The sequence below is a fragment of the Dunckerocampus dactyliophorus genome, chromosome 2 (genome assembly GCF_027744805.1).
Source record: "Dunckerocampus dactyliophorus isolate RoL2022-P2 chromosome 2, RoL_Ddac_1.1, whole genome shotgun sequence".
NCBI lineage: Eukaryota > Metazoa > Chordata > Actinopteri > Syngnathiformes > Syngnathidae > Dunckerocampus > Dunckerocampus dactyliophorus.
This window is the reverse complement of record NC_072820.1, coordinates 45,313,231-45,333,744: the sequence shown is the minus strand read 5'-3', so window position 1 is coordinate 45,333,744 and position 20,514 is coordinate 45,313,231. Positions and strand designations below refer to the sequence as shown.

Below are 20,514 nucleotides of genomic sequence, written 5' to 3'. Positions count from 1 at the left end.
AAAAAAAAAAAACACACAATCTGAACGAAATAAGCTTATCTTGGTTTCATCAGACCACAGGACGTGGTTCCGGTAATCCACGTCTTTAGTCTGATTGTCTTCAGCAAACTGTTTGTGGGCTTTCTTGTGCAACAGCCATGCTGACCAATTTGATGCGGTACTCGCTGTACGGTCCGAACACAGGTAGCATGACCCATGACTCCTTCAACCTCTGCAGCAATGCTGGTAGCATTCATACGTCTATTTTCCAAACACAACCTCTGGATATGACGCTGAGCATGTGCACTCAACTTCTTCACGGCGAAGTGGATACTGTCCACTGTACTTTTGTTGCCAGCGGTTTAGGCATGTGTTGACTTATTTTGAGGGGACGGCAAATTTACAAGCTGCACACTGGCTACTTTATATTGTATGAAATGGTCATTTCTTTAGTGTTGCCCCATGAAAAGGATCAAATATTTGCATTAAAATATCAGCGCGTGTATGAAGCAGTGTACACGATAGCCTGCAAACATTCACACGAACTTGGCTCACGTCCTGTACATTGGCATTCTCGTACTGTATACTGTATATGTGTGTGTTTATTTCTAGTTTGTGTCAGAGCGAGGAGGAGCGAGAGGGGGAGAGAGAGTCAATAAGGAGTGGTGATGAAGAGGAATTGCTAATGTCAACTGCTCTTGCTTTCTGCCTCCGTATCAAAGCACCCCGCATGCTTCATATCTGCAGACAGCCACCAGCAACAGACTCCCCATCATTAACTGCAGTATAGCACACCGGGCCGAGGGAGATAGAGTGGAGGAAACACACAGAAAATAGGAGACCAACAAGATAAAGAAAGAGAATGAAAGAAAAGAAAGGGAAGGGGATGCTCCCTGTGGGGTGGGAATCACAGAGTAACACCCCCCCATGCATTATTTGGACAATGATACCGACAGGTCAATAATTAATATAATGGGGGGGGGGGAAATTATCTATGTAACTGAAAAAGGGGAATTTAATTAACAACTATTAGCATAAAATAAGTGAATACTGAATATTTAATTTTTCCCCACGAGCGAGGTAACAGCGCAACATAAATATAAATGTGGATTTTCTGTCCTCACTGTATGTTGTATATACGTTTAATCTTTTGAGAAGTTAAGAAGAGGAAAGTCCATATCCAGCAATTTCTCTAAGCTTTTAACAATACGGTAATCCCTCGTTAATCGCGGTTAATTGGTTCCAGACCCGACCGTGATTAGTGAATTTCCACAAAGTAGGATTCCTTCTTTATTAGTGGAATATTTTTGTAGTTATGGCACAGAAAACCTGTTCCGATCTTCTAAATATTGTTTTTAATAGGATCATGTTTTTTTCAAGTCGATACCGATAATTTCCTGCTTCTCGAACCAACACTAATAACCTATATATAAAATCGAACTGCTAAAAATGGAAACTACTATACTAAATACTAATGATTCGTACTTCACAGGTTCAAAGTTTACAGGTAATTAGTAGATCACATGATTCAACAATTTAATATGGTAAAAAACATAATTACACATAATTCCTTCATAGTGGTGTACATAACCTCAGTAGTAAGTCAGTCAAAATAGCGACGTAGCGTTCATTAGACACACAGTTCATGTATTAGGCCCAGTTAGCATTTGATATCACACTTTACAGATATAAAAGAAATGAAAACGAAGACAATGCAAGGCAACATTAAAAGGCTTTCAGCAATGGGCACATTTTCCAATGAATCATGAAATAATAGTTTACCAGGCGGAAGTGTAGAAAACACGGATTTCTATAGTGGAGTTCAGGACGCGAAGCAAAGCCACCAAACAACTGGCTTTTTTCGGATAACTTTTATTATAGATATAGTCATCTTACCACTGAGTTATTTTATCCGTAATCAGAATAATAAAGATGAAAGTTGTATCTCTGTGTGTAGCTTGAGCCCTCTGTTCACCACTTAATCTTTACCAGCGAATCAGGAGGGGAGCCAACTGATGTCACATGACATCTACAAAGTGACATTTATGCGATCAACCCGCACTACCTTCGCGATCGACGAAATGGACACCACTGCCTTAAGGTATTATGTACGTCATGTTATGCTTCTAAATGATTTCCGTTTTGTATTGTTGATTTGTACGTATTTCAATGTTTTCTTGCTGTAGTTTTTGCACTACTATGAATAAACTTTTTTTGTATAACATTAACGGCTCACGGATCTGCATCAAGGTCCAAAAACCGTCACACTGGATTCACAAAGGCGTAAAAACAAATGAAACAACAGCAAATCCTAAAAAACTAAAAGCAGCATTAATGAATAATGAATGAACCAATGGATAATAAATGAATCATCATGACTACAAGGAAAATGAAAGATAAAACACACAAAGAATGACGCAGTCTGATGGAATCAAATCATCAACATTGCAGCAACAACACCAGATCTGGAATTGGAAACTTTTCACAACACCGACCATAACAACGGGATTTACAGAAACTAAATTCATGTCCAACATTGGCAACTGCTTCTACTATACGGCAGCAAGGTTATAAAATAAATGATTCCCAACGGCAGAAGCATGTATGCCAATTTCACAATCAAAAGACAGAGTGGAACCTTGGTTACCGCCCGGCCAGGTTAGCGTGTTTTTCGGTTAACGTCAAAACTTTACGCCACAATTTTGCCTCGTTTGCATGCATTCTCCGGTTAGCGTACAATATGGTGCATCTCGTCATGTTATTAATCCACTATGTAAGTCCATCTATATTATTAATATATTTTTTTTAAATCAGAAAACGTCCTTCCTTGTTTACATTCTACTAGCTAGGGAACAAAATGACAACCGGAACCAACAGTTACGTCGCCCGTCGATGATGTCGTCTATGTCATCGTGGGTTGACTCTGCATGTTGGCCACACTGTCACGAGATCGGGAAGATCTGGGTTCGTGTCTCCGTTTGGGCATCTCTGTGTGGCGTTTGCATGTTCTCCCCGTGCATGCGTGGGTTTTCTCCGGGTACTCCGGTTTCCTCGCACATTAATTGGAGACTCTAAATGGTCCATATGTATGAATGTGAGTGTGATTGGTTGTTTGTCTACATGTGCCCTGTGATTGGCTGGCAACCAGTCCAGGGTGTACCCCGCCTCTCGTCCAAAGTCAGCTGGGATAGGTTCAAGCATACCCCGTAACCCTAGTGAGGACAAGCGGCATAGAGGATGGATGGATGAATGGAAGCACTAAAGGAGTCCTATAAGTGACAAAAAAGGGATAAATGAAGATTTAAGGTTACTTTCACCTTCATTAACTGACTGCATTCACTGTTCTCAAAAACATGATGTGGCAGCAAGATCAACCACCACCACCTTCCTGTTTTGTCATGAGTTATTTCTTGAATTCAATAGTGTTTCTCGCCTTCTTGATCAAAATGCCGGCACTCGCAACTTTCTTTGGCTCCATTTTTGGTTACAGTATCGAGGTTCATCTATCCCTTTCATTCATCATCCATCCATCCATCCATTTTCTATACCGCTTCTCCTCTTTAGGGTGGCGGGGGCATGCTGTAGCCTATGTATTTATATGCATTTCAAATTGTTTCCTGCATGTAAAACTAGAATTGTAAAACTAAAAATGTGTTTTGTGTTAAAATTTTAGGCTTTCTGGATGAGATTCATGAAAAATTCATTCGGTTATTCATTTGTAACCAAGGTCCCGCTGTACAAACGGAACACCACAAAATGGTGTGCGTTCACGGAGAGCGCAGTTTAATGCCTGTGAGAAAATACGTGTCACAAATGCCAATTCGACAACTTCCGGAGCAAATGAATGATGCTGAACAAGGTTGCGCTGTATTTCATAATTCAATATCATTAACAACTTACTTACTTTATGGCTTCATTCATGCATTCATGTATGCGTAGCATAATGTTTCTGTTCTTTACTCTTGTATTTATTTATACAGTATATTCTTTATCTTTAACCTCTTAATTTAATTTATTTTATTTTCTATTTATTTTATTTTCTAATGTATTTGTATCATTATAATTACCAAACTCCTATTTCCTTATCCATTTTTATTTTTTGTATTACTTTTCTTTTTATTGGTATTATCTTCATCTTATTCGATTTATTAATCACGAATAGATATGAAGTGGGAATAAATAAAACCTGCTTCTTCCTACTCCTTTTCAGACATGTTGATTGTGCATGTTTATTTAACGTAACTTGTTAAGCATCTTCAAAACAAACAAACCACGGCCATAGCGTGCTGCGTTTCCTCAGTTGCAAGCATGTCCACTTCAACATTTCAGAACATTAAATGCTGTCAAGACAATAGAACTATGCTAAATCTGTCTAGTGTGTGCGCTCAACGTAGTGTTTTAGATTTTAGGGCTTGATGCTAGAAATCAACCAACGGCTATGGGCTGCCTTCAATTTACAATGCAAAGCTTGCATTCAATCAATAAGCCAAAGCCTCAAGGTTCGCTTCGGCAGTCCAACGACTGAAAACGCAAACACTTCACTGGCTGGGTCTCCCTTACCGTCCAGACAGCCTGGGAAAAACACGCAGGATGCCCTCTAGTAGACGAGCACTACGTCTGATTTTTCACATGAAGGTCAGTACGCTTGCTTTTTCAGCATCAATAAAAAACAATTCCAAATACGCTGCAACTCCACACGGTCTCTTCAATCTGCTAGCCCATATGACATTAAACCTTGATGACAGAATAAAGCTAAAACCCGCTTGGAGCAAAATTAATGGAGGACATTGGCTTCAAAATGATGTCTATGCTGACTTCAGGATTTGGAAAGGAAAAGACAAAATACTTCTGAGAGCGTGCTTCTTCTCCTAACTGCTGAGGGTAGGCAGAATCGGGTCAAACATGTGATGTGTAGATTTTTACCACCACGTTGATTTGCATTTGAGAATACCTGATTCATGCAATGCTATGTTCAGTAGTGTTTTGGATGAAGAAAACGGGTGGTGCACCAACCACCTGGGCTGTTTAAAATAAATCGACAGTGCAGTGAAACCTTTTCTGGGAAGATGGTCGCCTTTGGAGTAGTTGTCATGTGACAGTTGTGTGCCTATCCCAGGATATGCCTTCCCCAACATGGCAGTGTGTCAGGTAAACACTTATTTTTTGCCTTTAAAGCTCATTTTTAAGACAATTAATAATTGTAATGCTTCAGTTGTGTGTCAAATAGTCCACTTCAACTGTTCTTCTCTAGTTCTTCAACTACTTTTATATTAAACCAGCTGGGTAAAATATTACTCTTGGGTTTGTAGCCTGAAGTCTGAATTATGTTGCAGCGGAAGTTATGTAGGCTGGCTCCGCCCCTTCTAAATCCTCCGGCAAAGCTTGACATGCACCTCCAAAATATGTGATTGTTCAGCTTTTAATATTCCAGTCATCACTCTTTTATCGCAGTTAATATTTTTAAGTTAATATTTTTGTACTTAGAGCATAGAAAACCTGTTTACGACCTTCTAAATATGGTTTTTAACATAATTAGAGCCCTCTAGATAGTAAATAACATGGTCATTGTCACCCTATAACAGAAAATAATCCATTTCAGACATAAATAAGGCTCGTGTGTGTTTCTGTAAATGTGTTCTGGTGCTAGGGGAGCTGAGCGGTGAGCGGGCAGGAAGTGACGTCTGGGTTTCACAGTTCAGCTTCATCTTGGTGTGGATTACGGCTGCAACAGTCTGTGTTAGGATTAATAAATTTAATATTTTGATAGTTACGTAAAAAAAATGCTTAATGCTGGCCAAATATAAAATAAAAAGACTAGATTTTTGAAAAAAAAAAACTAAATTAAGATTTCTCTATCTGGAAATAATCCTAGATTTAAGATTTTTATTTCTAAAAATCCGCTGCCCCAAGGACACAATGACAGTGACTGGATGGCGGGAGCAAGGATCAATCCACCAACCTTCTGGTTTCTGGACGACCTGCGCTACCGCCTGAGCCACGGCCGCCCCAACCTAATACCTAATACTAGTGTGAAGTAATAAAGCTGTATCCTGAAATTAGTTGACAGAGCTTGAAATAAGACTAAATCTATCTTAAATGCAAAAACGGGCTTGCCGAATATAAGATAAACAGACTAGATATTAGAAAAAATACTTCCAACTAGTGAAATTACTGTATCTGTCCATGCACCTAGATTAAGATTTTTTTTGTTAAAAATAAACAGGACCTTTAAGATAAAAATTACCTATTTTGAGAATAAAATACTTAATACAACCAATAAAAAGTTAATTATTATTAAACTAAGTGAAAATGAAATTGCATATTAGTGCAAAATGAATAAGCAGTACAGTAGACGCCCCTACAACGTAAATAATCCGTTCCGAGAACGTTTATGTTATATGGTTTTTATGTTATACGAAGCGTAAAACACATGTAAATAGCCTAATCCGTTCCAAGACCTTCCCAAACTCACCCCTTTGGCCCTTCAAAATATTCAAAATCCACCAAATATGGTGGGAAATTATAAGAAAACGTTAGCATAAACATAGTAGAGTAACATTCCAATATAAAATAAGGTAATAAATAAGATTACTGTAAATGAATAAAACTGAAAAACAAAAAGAATCAACTAGTTTAAGGGCGACTACGATGAGGAAGGGAGAAGCCTGTCTCTCACACAAAGTCACGTACGCACTGTATAAGTCAGCCAATGAGATGAGAGCGTAGGCGGTGGCCCCGATAATCAGCCAATGAGAGCGTGAAGCGTCAGAAGGCGTCACCAAGTGTACTCTGTTAGTCATGGAAAATGTTTCCCCCTCTCTGTCGCGCGAGCTATTCAAATCGAATTTCTGAACTTGCACCAACTTGATGCTTTACGTCATATGGAATTTCTTCCGTAATACGATGCAAAAACGTTACATAAATTCTTTACGTTCAGTGGAATTTACGTAAAAGAAGGTTTACGTTATGCGAGGTACTACTGTATCCTGAAACTCGCTGATCTTGAAATAAGTGCAAATTAATCCTACAAAAAGACTTTACAAAAAAAAGTCCACTTGTTCCACAAATATATACGTTAATCTTAACTCATGCTATTAAAAATCACAACCAGAAGTGCAAATTTGATAACATCAGTATTTATTTTCTTTAACCAGGATACTAAGTTGCGCCACAAAATCTGCAATTTAGTCTGTATTGGTCACCAAAAACGATTTACAGTATGTCATCACTAAAACATTGTTTTGAGCAGTTCTTAAATGAAGCATCCTGTGGATGTTGTTGAATCTTTAAACAAGATTCTATTTGTGGGGGAAAACCAAAATAACTTAAGTTAAGTGCATTTTAACATTTAAGGTTATCTTTTCCAGCATTTCCCTTCTGCGAAAGCTTCAAATGGTTCACCAAAACAAAAGGGAAACAACGGTGCAATTTGAGGAGCGTTGCAGCAAAGAAATATGCAAACATGAGCACTTCTGTGAACATGATAGAAATATTAGCAGCTTCAGAGCAACAAAAACATGCAGAAATCTGATAGAATCATGATCAACAAATTAAAGGCAAAATCAACAAAATTATTTAATTTCTTGAGAAATTTCGCGGTGAAAGGTATCGGTACTTGCGATACTGGGCCGATCTATACCAAAAATCGTAGCATCGCCAAGCCCCATCTTTTACATGTGGGGGAAAGGGAATTTAGGAGTCCTGACTAAACATGTCCTATTATGCTTGCTGCACTGCAGGACATATAGTAAGTGGCCCTTGCACTCACAGCAGTTCGTAATTACTTGGTAACCTGAATGTCAAAACCATTTAAAAAGCCATCAGTGGCACTGCTGTTTATTGCATAATAGGTAATAAAAGCCTCTCCTATTATTCCATATAGTGAACACTCTTCTTTTAATTTACAATTAAGCAGAAATACTACACAGCCTAATGATGAAATATGCACAACTATTTTGGCTTGAAGTTTGTCATCTGGATGTTTTATAAACAATGTAGCTGTATACTGTATATTCATATCATAGGCAGCGGTGTCCAAAGTGTGGATCGAGGGACTTTTGTCAACTTTTATTGGCTTGCAGCATACTTAAATGATATTTAAAAGGTGTAATCTTACAAGAATAAGTAGCCAAATCTCGCCCCGGTTTGCATACATCTTCCACTCCAGCGTACAATGTGGCACACGTCTTGTGTTATTAATACTGTACACTGCATGAGTCCAACTGTGTTCTTAGTGCATTTTTATCACAAAACGTCCTTCTTAGCAGCCTGTTAGCTCGCTCTCGCAGTGGAAACCTGGAACTCAGCTCTAACTTTTGATCACGCAGGGGTGGGCAGTACATTTGGTACCTGGGCCTTCAGTGGGGACTTAACCAGCCAGATTTGTTTATGTTTGTTTTCCGGCAGATGCTGTGAAGGCCAGTATCATTTAAAAAAAAAATACTAAAAATTGTCCGCGGCAGTGTTTTGCCCGTGTCGGACCCTAGGATCATTACTTCACCATGCTAGTTATTTAGCATCAGGGAAACTCCAACATAGCGAGTATCTGCAATACCAATGCTGTATCAGTGATGCTGTACGTAAGCACGCCTGCCTTACGTTACTGCTAGTAACTTTGAGCGTTAGTAACTAATTTCCATCAGTGATCTTCTTCTCATCCAAATGGAACAAGCCTAAATGGAACGGCTCAGTGATTAAGGGTTCAAACTACTCCAAACATCTACACTACAAGATCATCCAAAACAGTTCAGAATTGATATGTATCAAATAACGACAAAAATATAAAACCTCAAATAAAATACACCAGAGATGAAAATTAGGCCTCCTCAGTCAGCCACTGTGGGCGTAACTAGCTGGCAATGAGAGGCGACTCTGAAATCTGATCTGCCCCATAGCTAATGTGACATGGGCCAGCACCCCTGATTCTGAAGGCCCTGGTCAGATTACATTAAAGGAAAACTGCACTTTTTTGGAATTTTGCCCATTATCCACAATCCATATGTGAGACATAAACACACGTCTTTCTCTTTCCTGTGCGTTCTAAAAATATAAAAACAGCTAAAAAAGAAGCAGCTGATGAATGTACGTAATAGGACACACCTACTCCGCCTGGAAAGCCTGCTATTAAAACACCTCCAAAAACCTCCAACAAGGTTTTATGGATTTCTATACATGCTGTGACCATGTACTAAAAGGTACATTCACGATAACTTGTAATACTTTGAGCATTTTGCCGTATTTTGGTCATGTTTAAGCACTAATTCCACATGGCAACATACAAACCAACGCCTACACCAAGCATTCACTTTTCCAAACTCAAACCAAAGTCACGCCAGTAACCTTGTTCTTTGGCCTAACTATGTTAATAACAATAATAATAACAATGTTGCTGTAGCTTGGTTAAAATGCAGGTCACATTATGTAAATGGAGGGTTGTTGACGCTTTTTGGAGGCTTTTTCAGAAGGCTTTATGGGCGGAATAGGTGCGTCCCATTACGTGCATTCTTAGCTGCCACTTCTCCAAAAGACAGAAGTGTCTTCACCTCTCACATAAGGTTCGTGGATAATAAGAACGATTCCAAAAAAAGAGCAGTTTTCCTTTAAAATGGCAACACATAGAAGCTGAAATCTGACTGTGAAATCAGGAAAATGTAACATACACATACACTACAGGGGGCGCTGCAGCCAAGAGACATGCTTCTAAATACGATTGGGAATAAATGAATATAATATAAAGTACTAGAATTTAAGTTGTAAATGTAGGTCAGTGATTCTGATAGTGTTTAGGCCAGCAGAGAAGGCTTTGCTGGCCCTGACGGCACACCACTGTGATTTCAGCCGCAAAATAACCCACAATGGAGCCAAAGAAAGTTGCAAGTGCCAGCGTTTTGATAATAAGGTGAGAAATCTTGACTGTAGATAAAGCAAGATTTTAATGCTGGTATTGAACAGCATGAAATGGGCCCTATTTCTTCTGGTATTTTCATTGAAATATCACTGAAAACACATGTTTTAGTTATGTTGAAATTTCAACATCATTTCAATGTTCACATTACTTGAAATATTATTGAAATTGTGTTGATCTGTGGTTATGAAATCAACATTGTCGCAATCAACATTGAAGTCCGACGTTGACTCAATGAGCCAACATTGAAATTCAAAGTAGATTCTACATTATTTCCATGTCACCTTGCTGTCTGGTGATCATTGATCATTGCATCTGAAAGTTTCTTGCAGCCTGGTTCGGCCCCGCCCACGGACCAGTACCGGGCTGCGGCCCAGTGGCTGGGGACCCCTGGGTTAGCGTACGTTTGAGTCGGACCATCTGGAACTGATTAATGACGCTAACCAAGGTTCCACCGTATTTGCTTTGCCAACTTGACCTACATTTGGTTGGGTTTAAAGTCTTTAATAAACAAGTCGTCCACGCATTGTTTGATTTTTCTGTATGTGGCCCTCGGGGGATTTGTGAGGTTTGCTAGAAAAAGACATATCCAAATACCACTGTGATTGTAATAGTAGGTCTACATACTGTAGATGATCTTGGTATGAAACACAGGGGAGACTGCGGTGGCTACTGGAGATGTGAAATGTACAAATCTTTGCGACTGGATAAGAGGAATTGAAGCTGCTTGTTAGGTTGAGTTTTAGCAGTACAGGAATGATACTTGTACCTTTCGGTAGGGCTATGCGGTAGCTTTCAAACGGCGCTAAGTTTGTCGCATTAGTGTTTTGTTTTATACAATTATTCATGACGTATGCTGGTCTCTGACTGCTTGCTTGTTTTCGCCCTGTGCCAATTTAAATGCTTGTGATCTAAACTGTTTTCCGTTGTCCTAAAATTGGTTTGGTTGAGCGTTTAGCTGACATTGCTCCGGTAATGTCAATGTATAGCATGTGTATATTGATACAACGGTCACATTGCATTCTGTTTATTAATTTTATTCTGTTTTACTGTTTATTATGTAAATTAAGATTAATAACCTTATATACCAAATCTATTGCTAAAGATTTGCGGGTTTTAGCTGGATTACGTTGCTAAAATCTCCAGACGTCCAAAACGTCACCACAGCTTTTCTTCATGACAGGAACAGATATAACAAACGGTAACTTAGAGCCAAGAAAATGCTTGATTATCAGTGCAAGGATGATGCAAATTGAAAACTATCTCTTACACAAAAGGCTGTTGAAACAATTGTTATTCATACGACAAAAGATACTCAGGCAAGATCAATAACCTCATGTTTTTTTTTTCCCGAGCTGTGATTAGAGCATAAGTCTCACAAGGCCTCGGTACTCACCCAGAAATACATCATCATCTCTGCAAGGATGGATTGAAGACTTTCAAAGGAAGCGCAAGGCCACAGCTCGCTGTCTCTCTTGGTCAAACTTCCTGTCTTGCAGTGCTAGTACTTCCTCAGTCCCTTCACTTGTTTTTTCCCCCCTTCTCTCTCTGGGAAGTTTTTTTTTTTTGGCAGCGCCGTCTGCTGACAACCAGTTAATTGCCCCTGTGTTTGTGGATATGTAGCCAAGTTATAAAGATCCCTTTATGTGTTCCGCCGCCCCTGAAGAGTCGGTCTCCTGTTCGAGTTTGCTGCAGAAAGCTGCTCCCGCTCCACTAAAAATGTCTTCTTCTTTGCCAAAGGGATACGGAAGGAGAGAAAAACAATAAGGAGAGGGGATAGTGCTCTTAGGCGTATCCTCGCTTTGCCAAACTCCTACTCTTCTTCTACCACCTTTTCACAACTTTACAACCTCCTGTCCTATCCACTTGTTTTTGCTCCTCGTTCTTCATTTACTGTTTCCACTTAATGCTTGCTTTCTATTCTTGTCCTCAGTAGCTTCGGATCAGCCGAAGTGCTTTACGACGGAGGCGAGTGTGACACTTTCTTCTGTCAATGGGAGCAGGAGAGACCGAGGGTTCGGAAAAAGACGGAGATCACCACGCCGAGTGGAAGCACAGATGCTTTCAACGGAGAAGAGATGGAGAGGGGGAAGATGGAACGGGGAGAGCATGGACGCAAGGGGATGGGAGGGGTATGGTTTACAGGCTGGACAACCGGGAAACAAAAAGCACACATTTCAGGCTAAGAGAAATTTATGTTGCATCTGGCGCGAGACAGTACACAAAAAGTACTGTTTTGAATAAAAAAAGAAATGGAACTGCTAACGTATGTTGTAGATAGATCAGTGTGGGCTGTATTAACTTATGTTTGCGTCTAAGTGTCCATAGTTAAAGCAGCAAATGATGTGATGTCGATGGCAGTGGTTGAGTTAATTTCAAACATGCTTAACAAAGCTAAACACTCAGCAAAACCGATTCTACAAACATTCAAATCACAAGCTTTTTTAAAAAAAAACAAGCAAACACTGAGATAGGGGTGTCACGAGGTCTCACAAGGTCAAAACATGACAAGATTTGTCATTCAGAAATAAATAACTTCAATCGCAAATCAAAATGAACTGGATAATTTTGCCCGCCTCCATATATTGGCATGTTCATGCGCGTCTGTTTTCCTCGTCTCTCGCCTCCAAATAGGCAGGGTTCACTCTGTGCATTGGTTGCAGCACCCATCGAACGGCTTGGACGGAGTGAGATCGCTTGTCAATCATACAGTTTCTTTCTCGATGTGGTGTGTCGCATGCACATAGCAAAAGAGTAGACCCTTGTGAGGAGCAATGCAAGGTAACGTAGGAGAAATTAGGAGGGAAAAAAAAGAGGATTGCAAAGCCAAATGCCACAGCTCCCGTGTGGTAATGAGCAAAGTGCCCATCAACACAAAATACGGTACGCCGAATTTGTTCGAAATTGGTGGCAACATGAAAGGCAAGAAAACGAACTTGCCCATCTCAAACATACAGTATCTACCTGATCTACCTGACCCAGTCAACGCTCATTGAGATGTTTGATCGGCAAAGTAAATACACAGTTCACAGAGAGTGTCGTTTAATACATGGAAAAAGAAATGCTGCTCTATAGTACAGTTGAAAAGCCAGCATTTCTAGAAATGCTCCTAAAGCTTGACAGAAAGTATGAATTGCCTGTGAGAAAATACATGTCACAAGAACCAATTCCACAACTTTACAGAGTGAAAGATTTCATACTAAAGAAAATGATTATGTATTATCATAACGTTAGTGGTTTATTTGGTCTTAAAAAATGTTACAATAAAACGAACATTTCAAAATGCACCTGCATTGTTTTGTGACTTGGTTAAATCAAAAAGTTTGTTTCATAAAATTAATATTAAAATCTTGGACCGCTAAATATTTTGTATCAAACATTATTGACGTGTCCAGATACCTTACAAGTATGTTATTTTGTTAACTTTATTCAATTAAAAAGTTTAATCACATCACACATGTTTACACTTACACAATGCAACATGTAACGTAGGAGTAGGAAGAAGCAGATTTTATTTCATCACTTTATGTGTTTAATATTTTCAACAGCGGCGATAAAGAACGTGCAAGTCTAGAGTTAATAGATAGTCATAGTTGATAGCTTTTTCGATAATGAAAAGCATAAAAGTTAAAGTAAAATAGTAAATCAAATGTGTTTTATTGTCAAATTAATTGGCTGAATAATCTTTACAGCTAATTTGTGTATGTATGTAATGTACAGTGTGTAATGGAATATAAAGTGGAGTGTGTTCGCCATACATGTGAGGTGTGTTTGTAGTGAAGCTGTGCAAGACATGGAGAGAGTGAGGGAGTGAGAGAGTGGGGCGGGTGAGGATTGAATACTCGCCTGCCTCAGCACATTTGTCCTTTAAACACCCCCCACATCACCATCACAGTCAATACAATCACTGATTCAAGTTGCCACATTAACTACTTCACTACCTAAAATACTGCCCCGCACGAACTGTAAACACTGGCAAAAGTAGATTATTTGTTATTTAAAAATATATATATATATATATATATATATATATATATATATTTTTTTTTTTTTTATTTATTTTTTTTTTACCCCTGTCCTGTCCAGCCTTTAAAGCAGATAGAATTGTATACCTAAATGCCGTCAAGTGCTCAACAGATTTACTCTGCCAGAGAGAAGTGTGATATACACTTCCCCTGTCATACAAAATTTATTCGACCTTGATGCTTGTTATAAAGCAAATTTGGAGCGCCCGGACCGGAGCAGGAGGGGACAGAGAAGAAGAGAAAAGGAAACGGGGGGGGGGGGACAAAAACAAAAAAAAGAGAGACAAGAGACAAGGACAACAGCAGCAACAACAACAATTGTGACAGAACAACAGAAACATACAGAACGACATCAGCAAATAAATGTCCGTGACAACTATAAAGACGAACAAGGATAAAGGACAAATCAATATCAACAACCGCAATGACAAAGCTGTCAATGACAATCAGACATAATAGCAGTCATGAAATGATGAACTATGACAGTGATCACAAATATTTAAAAATATATATATTGTAGAATTCTGTATTTTTTTAATACATAAAATTTGATATTAATCCATAAGAACCCAGACTAATTTGTCCTTGAAGTAAAATAATACCAAAGACCAAGTGGAACACATTTGCAATGTTTTGTAATATATAATTGTCTAATATGTGATGTTACATATACAGACCTGCCAACCTCTCAACCTTCATTCGTCATGTTTTCTTTGTCAGGAGATCAGGAAGACTTGGGTTCGATTCTCCCCTGGGCATTTCTGTGTGGAGTTTGCATGCTCTCCCCGTGCGTGCGTGGGTTTTCTCCGGGTACTCCGGTTTCCTCCCACAATACCCATGCCCAAAAAACACCCATAAATTCCCATCGTAAGGCATGCTGGGTAGCTTGTGGTACTCTTTCTACCAACATATTGCCGTGTTTGTTGCATTTTTGCTAGATTGCAAAATGCGTTGAGGAGGTCGTCAGAGAAGTAAACAACAGGAGTTAACATTAACTTGTAATCCAGTGTTTTATTGTTCATACTGTAGTTCATATTGTTGTTACAGCTGGACTACCCAGCATGCCTTGCGGACATTTAGAAATAACAGTTTTAAGTTTCGTGCTATGTTTAGTGCTGAGTTGTTGATTGATGTGCTGCGTTAACTTGCTGTGGATGCATTGTGTTTTTGTTTTGTTGCACAGTGAGCTGCCACCTACAGTATATATACACGGCCACTTCGACAAAGTTTTTTAACCCAGTGTGGCCCGCGAGTCAAAAAGTTTGCCCACCCCTGTTCTAGAACCAGTAAACATGTACCTTGCCGTTTAATATCACATAGATTCTAGATGGAGCTGCAAGAATGTCATAAAAAGTTTAATCACTTCATCACAATATAAAGCAACCACGGCAAGACAGCAGAGATAAGAAAAAAAACATAAGAAAATAGAATAAAAGTAAATAGATAAATAAATAAATACGGAACAGAATCACTTCCGATCTCCAGACTGTGTTGTTACTGTGTTGGACAACATGCTAACCACTAGACCACCGTGCGGCCCTGCAAGAGTATTCGAGGGTTAAAACTGCATACATGTTGGCAGGTCTGCGTATTTCTTACATTGGGCGTTTGTGGGAATGTATTCCCACGAACGTATTAATGTATTCCTTTGCTTATAATGTATTCCTTTGCTTGTATGGTGAATAGACAAAGGGTGGGATTTATTTAGACATTATTTAGACACGGGCACTTCACTTGCACTCAAGCCTCGATTTGTCGGTGTTACGATGGTGTTTGTCGCTCTGCTGCCGCCTGCTGGGTATTTTCTCTCTGTGCAGCTTCAGCCGGTGTGGGTGGAGTCCCCAGCACACACCTGCAGGCGATCTCATCAGGCACCCTTCATATACCCAGCGGCAACTAGGAGCCAGTGCCAGATTGTACTCCTTGCTACCTGTACCGCTTCGTCCGGCTCCTTACCTGTTCCCCGCTTTCTGGCTCACCCTTGTACCCTCTGCTCTGAACTATTTCCTGCTACACTAGTTGTTGTTCCAGCTCAGGTTTGCCTGTAGCGTTTCTCAGTTGTATTCTAGTTATTTCCTGTCAGCCTTCTGCTGGCAGCGTTTTGTGTTTCTACTTTTGGTTTGTGAGTTTTGCTTGTGTTGTACTTTACTCCGCTTGGGACACTTTGTGTTATTAAATACCTTTTGTATCTATTTTTGGTCTGTTTCCCTGCGTTGGGATCCTCCCCTTTTGCAAGTGTCTACTCCCACTTGTGACAGAACAATCGGGCCACAATGGAGCTCGCAGGATTGGACCACGTCAGCAGCGCCCTGTCTCATCAAGGCCAGGTGGTCAGCGACCATGATAAGAGGCTGCGTGATCTCACGGACACCGTTTCCGCACTCACCCTAGCGGTCGACAGTATGGACCAACGTCTAGCGAGGGTATGTACACATCTGCTGCAGGAGGACGAGGCAGCCACAGCTGTAGCGATTATCTCCACTCCTGCCTCATTATCGACACTGATTACTAATTCAGGACAGGAACAGTATCCTCACCCTCCTCGTTTTTCGGGTGAGTCACAGTCCTGTGAACAATTTTTGCACCAATGCTCGCTGGTGTTCGATCAGCAGCCAACTACTTATGGCTCGGACCCAGCATGTATAGCCTTTATTATGAGCTTACTTACCGGCAGAGCAGCTACATGGGCTATGGCCATTGGCAAGTCAGTTCCTGCCACGCACACTTCTATGCAGACATTTCTGGCAGAAATTAGAAGAGTCTTTCATCACCCGGTTCATGGTAGAGAGGCCGGGGGTCGGCTACTAGAACTGAAACAGGGGGGACGCACGGTGGAGGATTTCGCTATTGACTTCCGTGTCATGGCTGTCAAGAGCGGCTACACCGATACTGCCGTTCTTCGGGACATTTTTCGTAAGGCTCTTAATCCTCGCATAAAGGACGAATTAGTGGCTAAAGACTATTCTGTGTCATTGGATGAACTCATAGATCTAGCTACAAGATTGGACAATCGCATCAGGGATCGAGCAAAGGAGCACGCGGAAGAGAGGAGGATCGATACCCGTCCGTCTACTCCGCGACTCGTATCAACCCCGCCGATGGAGAGGAAACCTGCCTTGTGCCTGCCGATGGAGACCGACTCAACACTCACAGAAACCCCAATGCAGCTGGGAGCTCGCCGTCTCACGCAAGCAGAAAGGACCCGCCGCCGCAAGATGGAATTATGCCTGTATTGCGGTGATCCGGATCACTGGCTCCAACGATGCCCTGCTAGACCTGGACAGAGATGGGGATCGACCTCGGGATCAGCCGAGAGTCTCACATCGGTATCGGTATCTGTATCAGGTCAACCCATGGTTGGGGATCGCCCTGCGCTCACGGACTGAGTATAAGACCAATGCCACTCCTTTTCAGTCTTGCGCACCCCCATACAGACTACAGGTCCATGGAACTATCATGGGAGGGGGGAATAATATTCAAGTTACTGTACTCATTGACTCTGGTTCTGATGATTGTTTTTTGGACCCTAATTTTGCTAAGACTTGCAATCTTAAGTTAGTTGAACTACCCTCCCCTAAGGAGGTACTATCCTTGGATGGGCGTCTCTTGGCGGCTGTGTCTCACCAGACCGAACCCTTGTCACTCCGGTTGTCGGGTAATCATTTTGAGAGTATCCGTTTCTATTTGATTCCGTCTTGTTCCGCCCCGGTTGTTCTTGGTCTCACGTGGCTAAAATTACACAACCCTTCGATTGATTGGAACAGGATGCGTATAAATAACTGGAGCCCCTTTTGTCACGCTAATTGTTTGTGCTCTGCTGTCACTGAGACTCTCATTACCCACGTTGTCGAGGAGAGGATTGAGTTATCTGGGGTACCCGAGACCTACCATGACCTGAAGCAGGTTTTTAGTAAGGACAGCGCTCAAACTCTGCCCCCGCATCGTCCTTACAACTGTGCTATTGAGCTGTTACCAGATGCTAGCCTGCCCAATGCCAAATTATATAATGTTTCGGCCCCTGAACTACAAGCCCTCAAAGACTATATTTCCTCCTCTCTTGCTTCTGGATTTATCCGCCTGTTTTCTTCCCTGTTAGGGGAGGGATTTTTCTTTGTCGCCAAGAAGGATAAATCACTTAGGCCTTGCATCGACTATAGGGGGCTCAACAGTATCACTCTCCGCAACTGGTATTCTCTCCCGCTTATAGACTCCGCCTTCTCCGCTTTGCATTCGGCTCAAATATTCTCCAAATTAGATCTACGGAACACATATCACTTGGTACGCATAAAGAGGGGAGACGAGTGGAAGACAGCCTTCAATACACCTATGGGGCACTTCGAATATTTGGTGATGCCATTTGGACTTACTAACGCCCCGGCGGTTTTTCAAAACCTAATTAACGATGTGCTAAGAGACATGATCAATCGTATTTGCTTTGTCTATCTGGATGACATTCTCATTTTCTCTAGGAACCTACAGGAACATACCCGTCACGTCCGGCTTTTCCTCCAGCGACTTCTAGAGAACCAGTTATATGTCAAGGCAGAGAAATGCAAATTTCACACCACCTCTGTGTCCTTCCTGGGGTATATTGTGGAGAAGGGTCAGATACGTGCCGATCCCGCTAAGATCCAGGCGGTGGTCGAATGGCCGACTCCGACAACAAGGAAGCATTTGCAGAGGTTTTTGGGTTTTGCAAATTTTTACAGACGATTTATTCGTAACTTTAGCAGCAAAGTCGAACCTCTGACCATGCTTACATGGTCAGAGGTTACATTGGTAAAAAATGGTTACATTTGTATGGAACCCCAAGGCTGAGGAGGCGTTTAGACAATTTAAGAGATTTTTTACTACCGCACCTGTGTTAATTCACCCTAATCCTGCCTTACAGTTCCTTGTTGAGGTCGACGCATCGGATACGGGAGTGGGAGCCGTCCTGTCGCAGCGGTCCCTAGTCGACCAAAAGCTCCACCCGTATGCATTCTTCTCGCATCGCCTCACGAAAGCAGAGGGTAATTATGATGTGGGAAATAGAGAGCTGCTGGCCATTGTTCTCGCGCTGCGGGAGTGGCGTCATTGGTTGGAGGGCGCAGCTCTTCCATTCATGGTCATCACCGATTACAAGAACCTTGCATACATTAGAACTGCTCAAAGACTCAATGCCTGTCAAGCCCGGTGGTCCTTTTTTCTCACCAGATTCGACTTCTCAATTACCTACAGACCCGGTTCGCGCAATATTAAGCCCGACGCGCTGTCCAGGACATTTGGTACCACGGAGGAGGAGGCTGCACCAGAGAATATAATACCTGTGGCTCGGGTGTTGGGGGCAGTCCAGTGGGCGGTGGAGAAAAGGGTTTCGGAGGCTACCAGCGGCACGGAACGGCCTCACGGCTGTCCTCCGGGGAGACTATTCGTTCCCCAGGATCTGAGGTCGGATGTCATACAGTGGGGGCACTCGTCGAAGATGGCATGCCATCCTGTGGTCAGTCGCACACAAACCGCGGTGGCGCAGAGGTTCTGGTGGCCATCCATGACGACGGACATAAAGGGATTCGTCGCGGCCTGCTCTGTCTGGGCCAGAAGCAAGACTCTTCACCGTGCTCCTGCTGGACTCCTTCAGCCATTACCCATCCCGCCCTTGGTCCCACATCGGCCTGGACTTTGTTACTGGACTACCTGCCTCCCGTGGCAGGACCGTCGTTTTGAGCATTGTAGACCGTTTCTCTAAGATGGTCCACTTCATCGCCCTGCCGGGTCTGCCTTCGGCTCTCGAAACAGCGCACCTATTGGTGAGACATGTATTTCGTCTTCATGGCATACCACTTGACATTGTCTCCGACAGGGGTCCCCAATTCACGTCCCGAGTGTGGAAGGCCTTTTGCAGGACCTTGGGAGCATCTGTCAGCCTATCCTCGGGACATCACCCTCAGACAAACGGCCAGACAGAGCGGGCCAACCAGGACCTTGGAGCGGTGTTACGATGTGTTTGCCATCAGCACCCTGCATCATGGTCCTCCCACCTCCCCTGGGTTGAATATGCCCACAACACCCTCATAAACTCAGCCACAGGTATGTCACCGTTTAAAGTTGCTTACGGTTACCAGCCTCCGCTATTCCCTGAACAGGAGTCGGATGTTGCTGTTCCGTCCGTTCAAGCCCACCTGCGTCGCGCCCGAAGGATCTGGCGGGAGACGATGGCGGCACTCAAACGGACAGCCGCACGCAACTAACGCCTGGCAGATTGCCATAGGGTTCCGGCACCGGACTAACAGGTGGGCCAGGAGGTTTGGCTATCGGCCAAGGATTTGCCACTAGCAGGAACCAGCAGGAAACTAGCTCCAAAGTTTGTGGGACTTTTTCCTATTGACGCCATCATCAGCCCCTCCTCCGTAAAGCTCAAGCTCCCATCATCCCTCAAGGTACATCCAGTGTTTCACGTCTCCTGCATTAAACCAGTTTCCTCCAGCCAGCTGTGCCCGCCGGCCGAGGCGCCGCCCCTGCCGCGTATGATCGATGGCCAGCCAGCATACACTGTGAAGGCTCTTTTGGACTCCTGTAAGAGGGGTAGAGGGTTCCAATATTTGGTCGACTGGGAGGGATACGGTC

General features: G+C 42.1%; 1 protein-coding gene across 4 annotated transcripts in view; it reads right to left on the bottom strand.

Annotated features, from left to right (window-relative positions):
• Positions 1-20,514, bottom strand: part of rbfox3a (RNA binding fox-1 homolog 3a) — a 592,196-nt gene that overhangs the window by 278,039 nt on the left and 293,643 nt on the right. The window contains exon 1 of one of the 4 annotated variants that reach the window (XM_054768107.1): positions 11,280-13,717. The exons of the other annotated variants lie outside the window; for them this stretch is intronic. Coding sequence (XP_054624082.1) covers positions 11,280-11,297 — 18 coding nt within the window. The 5' untranslated portion in view covers positions 11,298-13,717. Of the gene's footprint in view, positions 1-11,279; positions 13,718-20,514 lie in introns of those variants that run through there. 4 annotated transcript variants of the gene reach the window in all.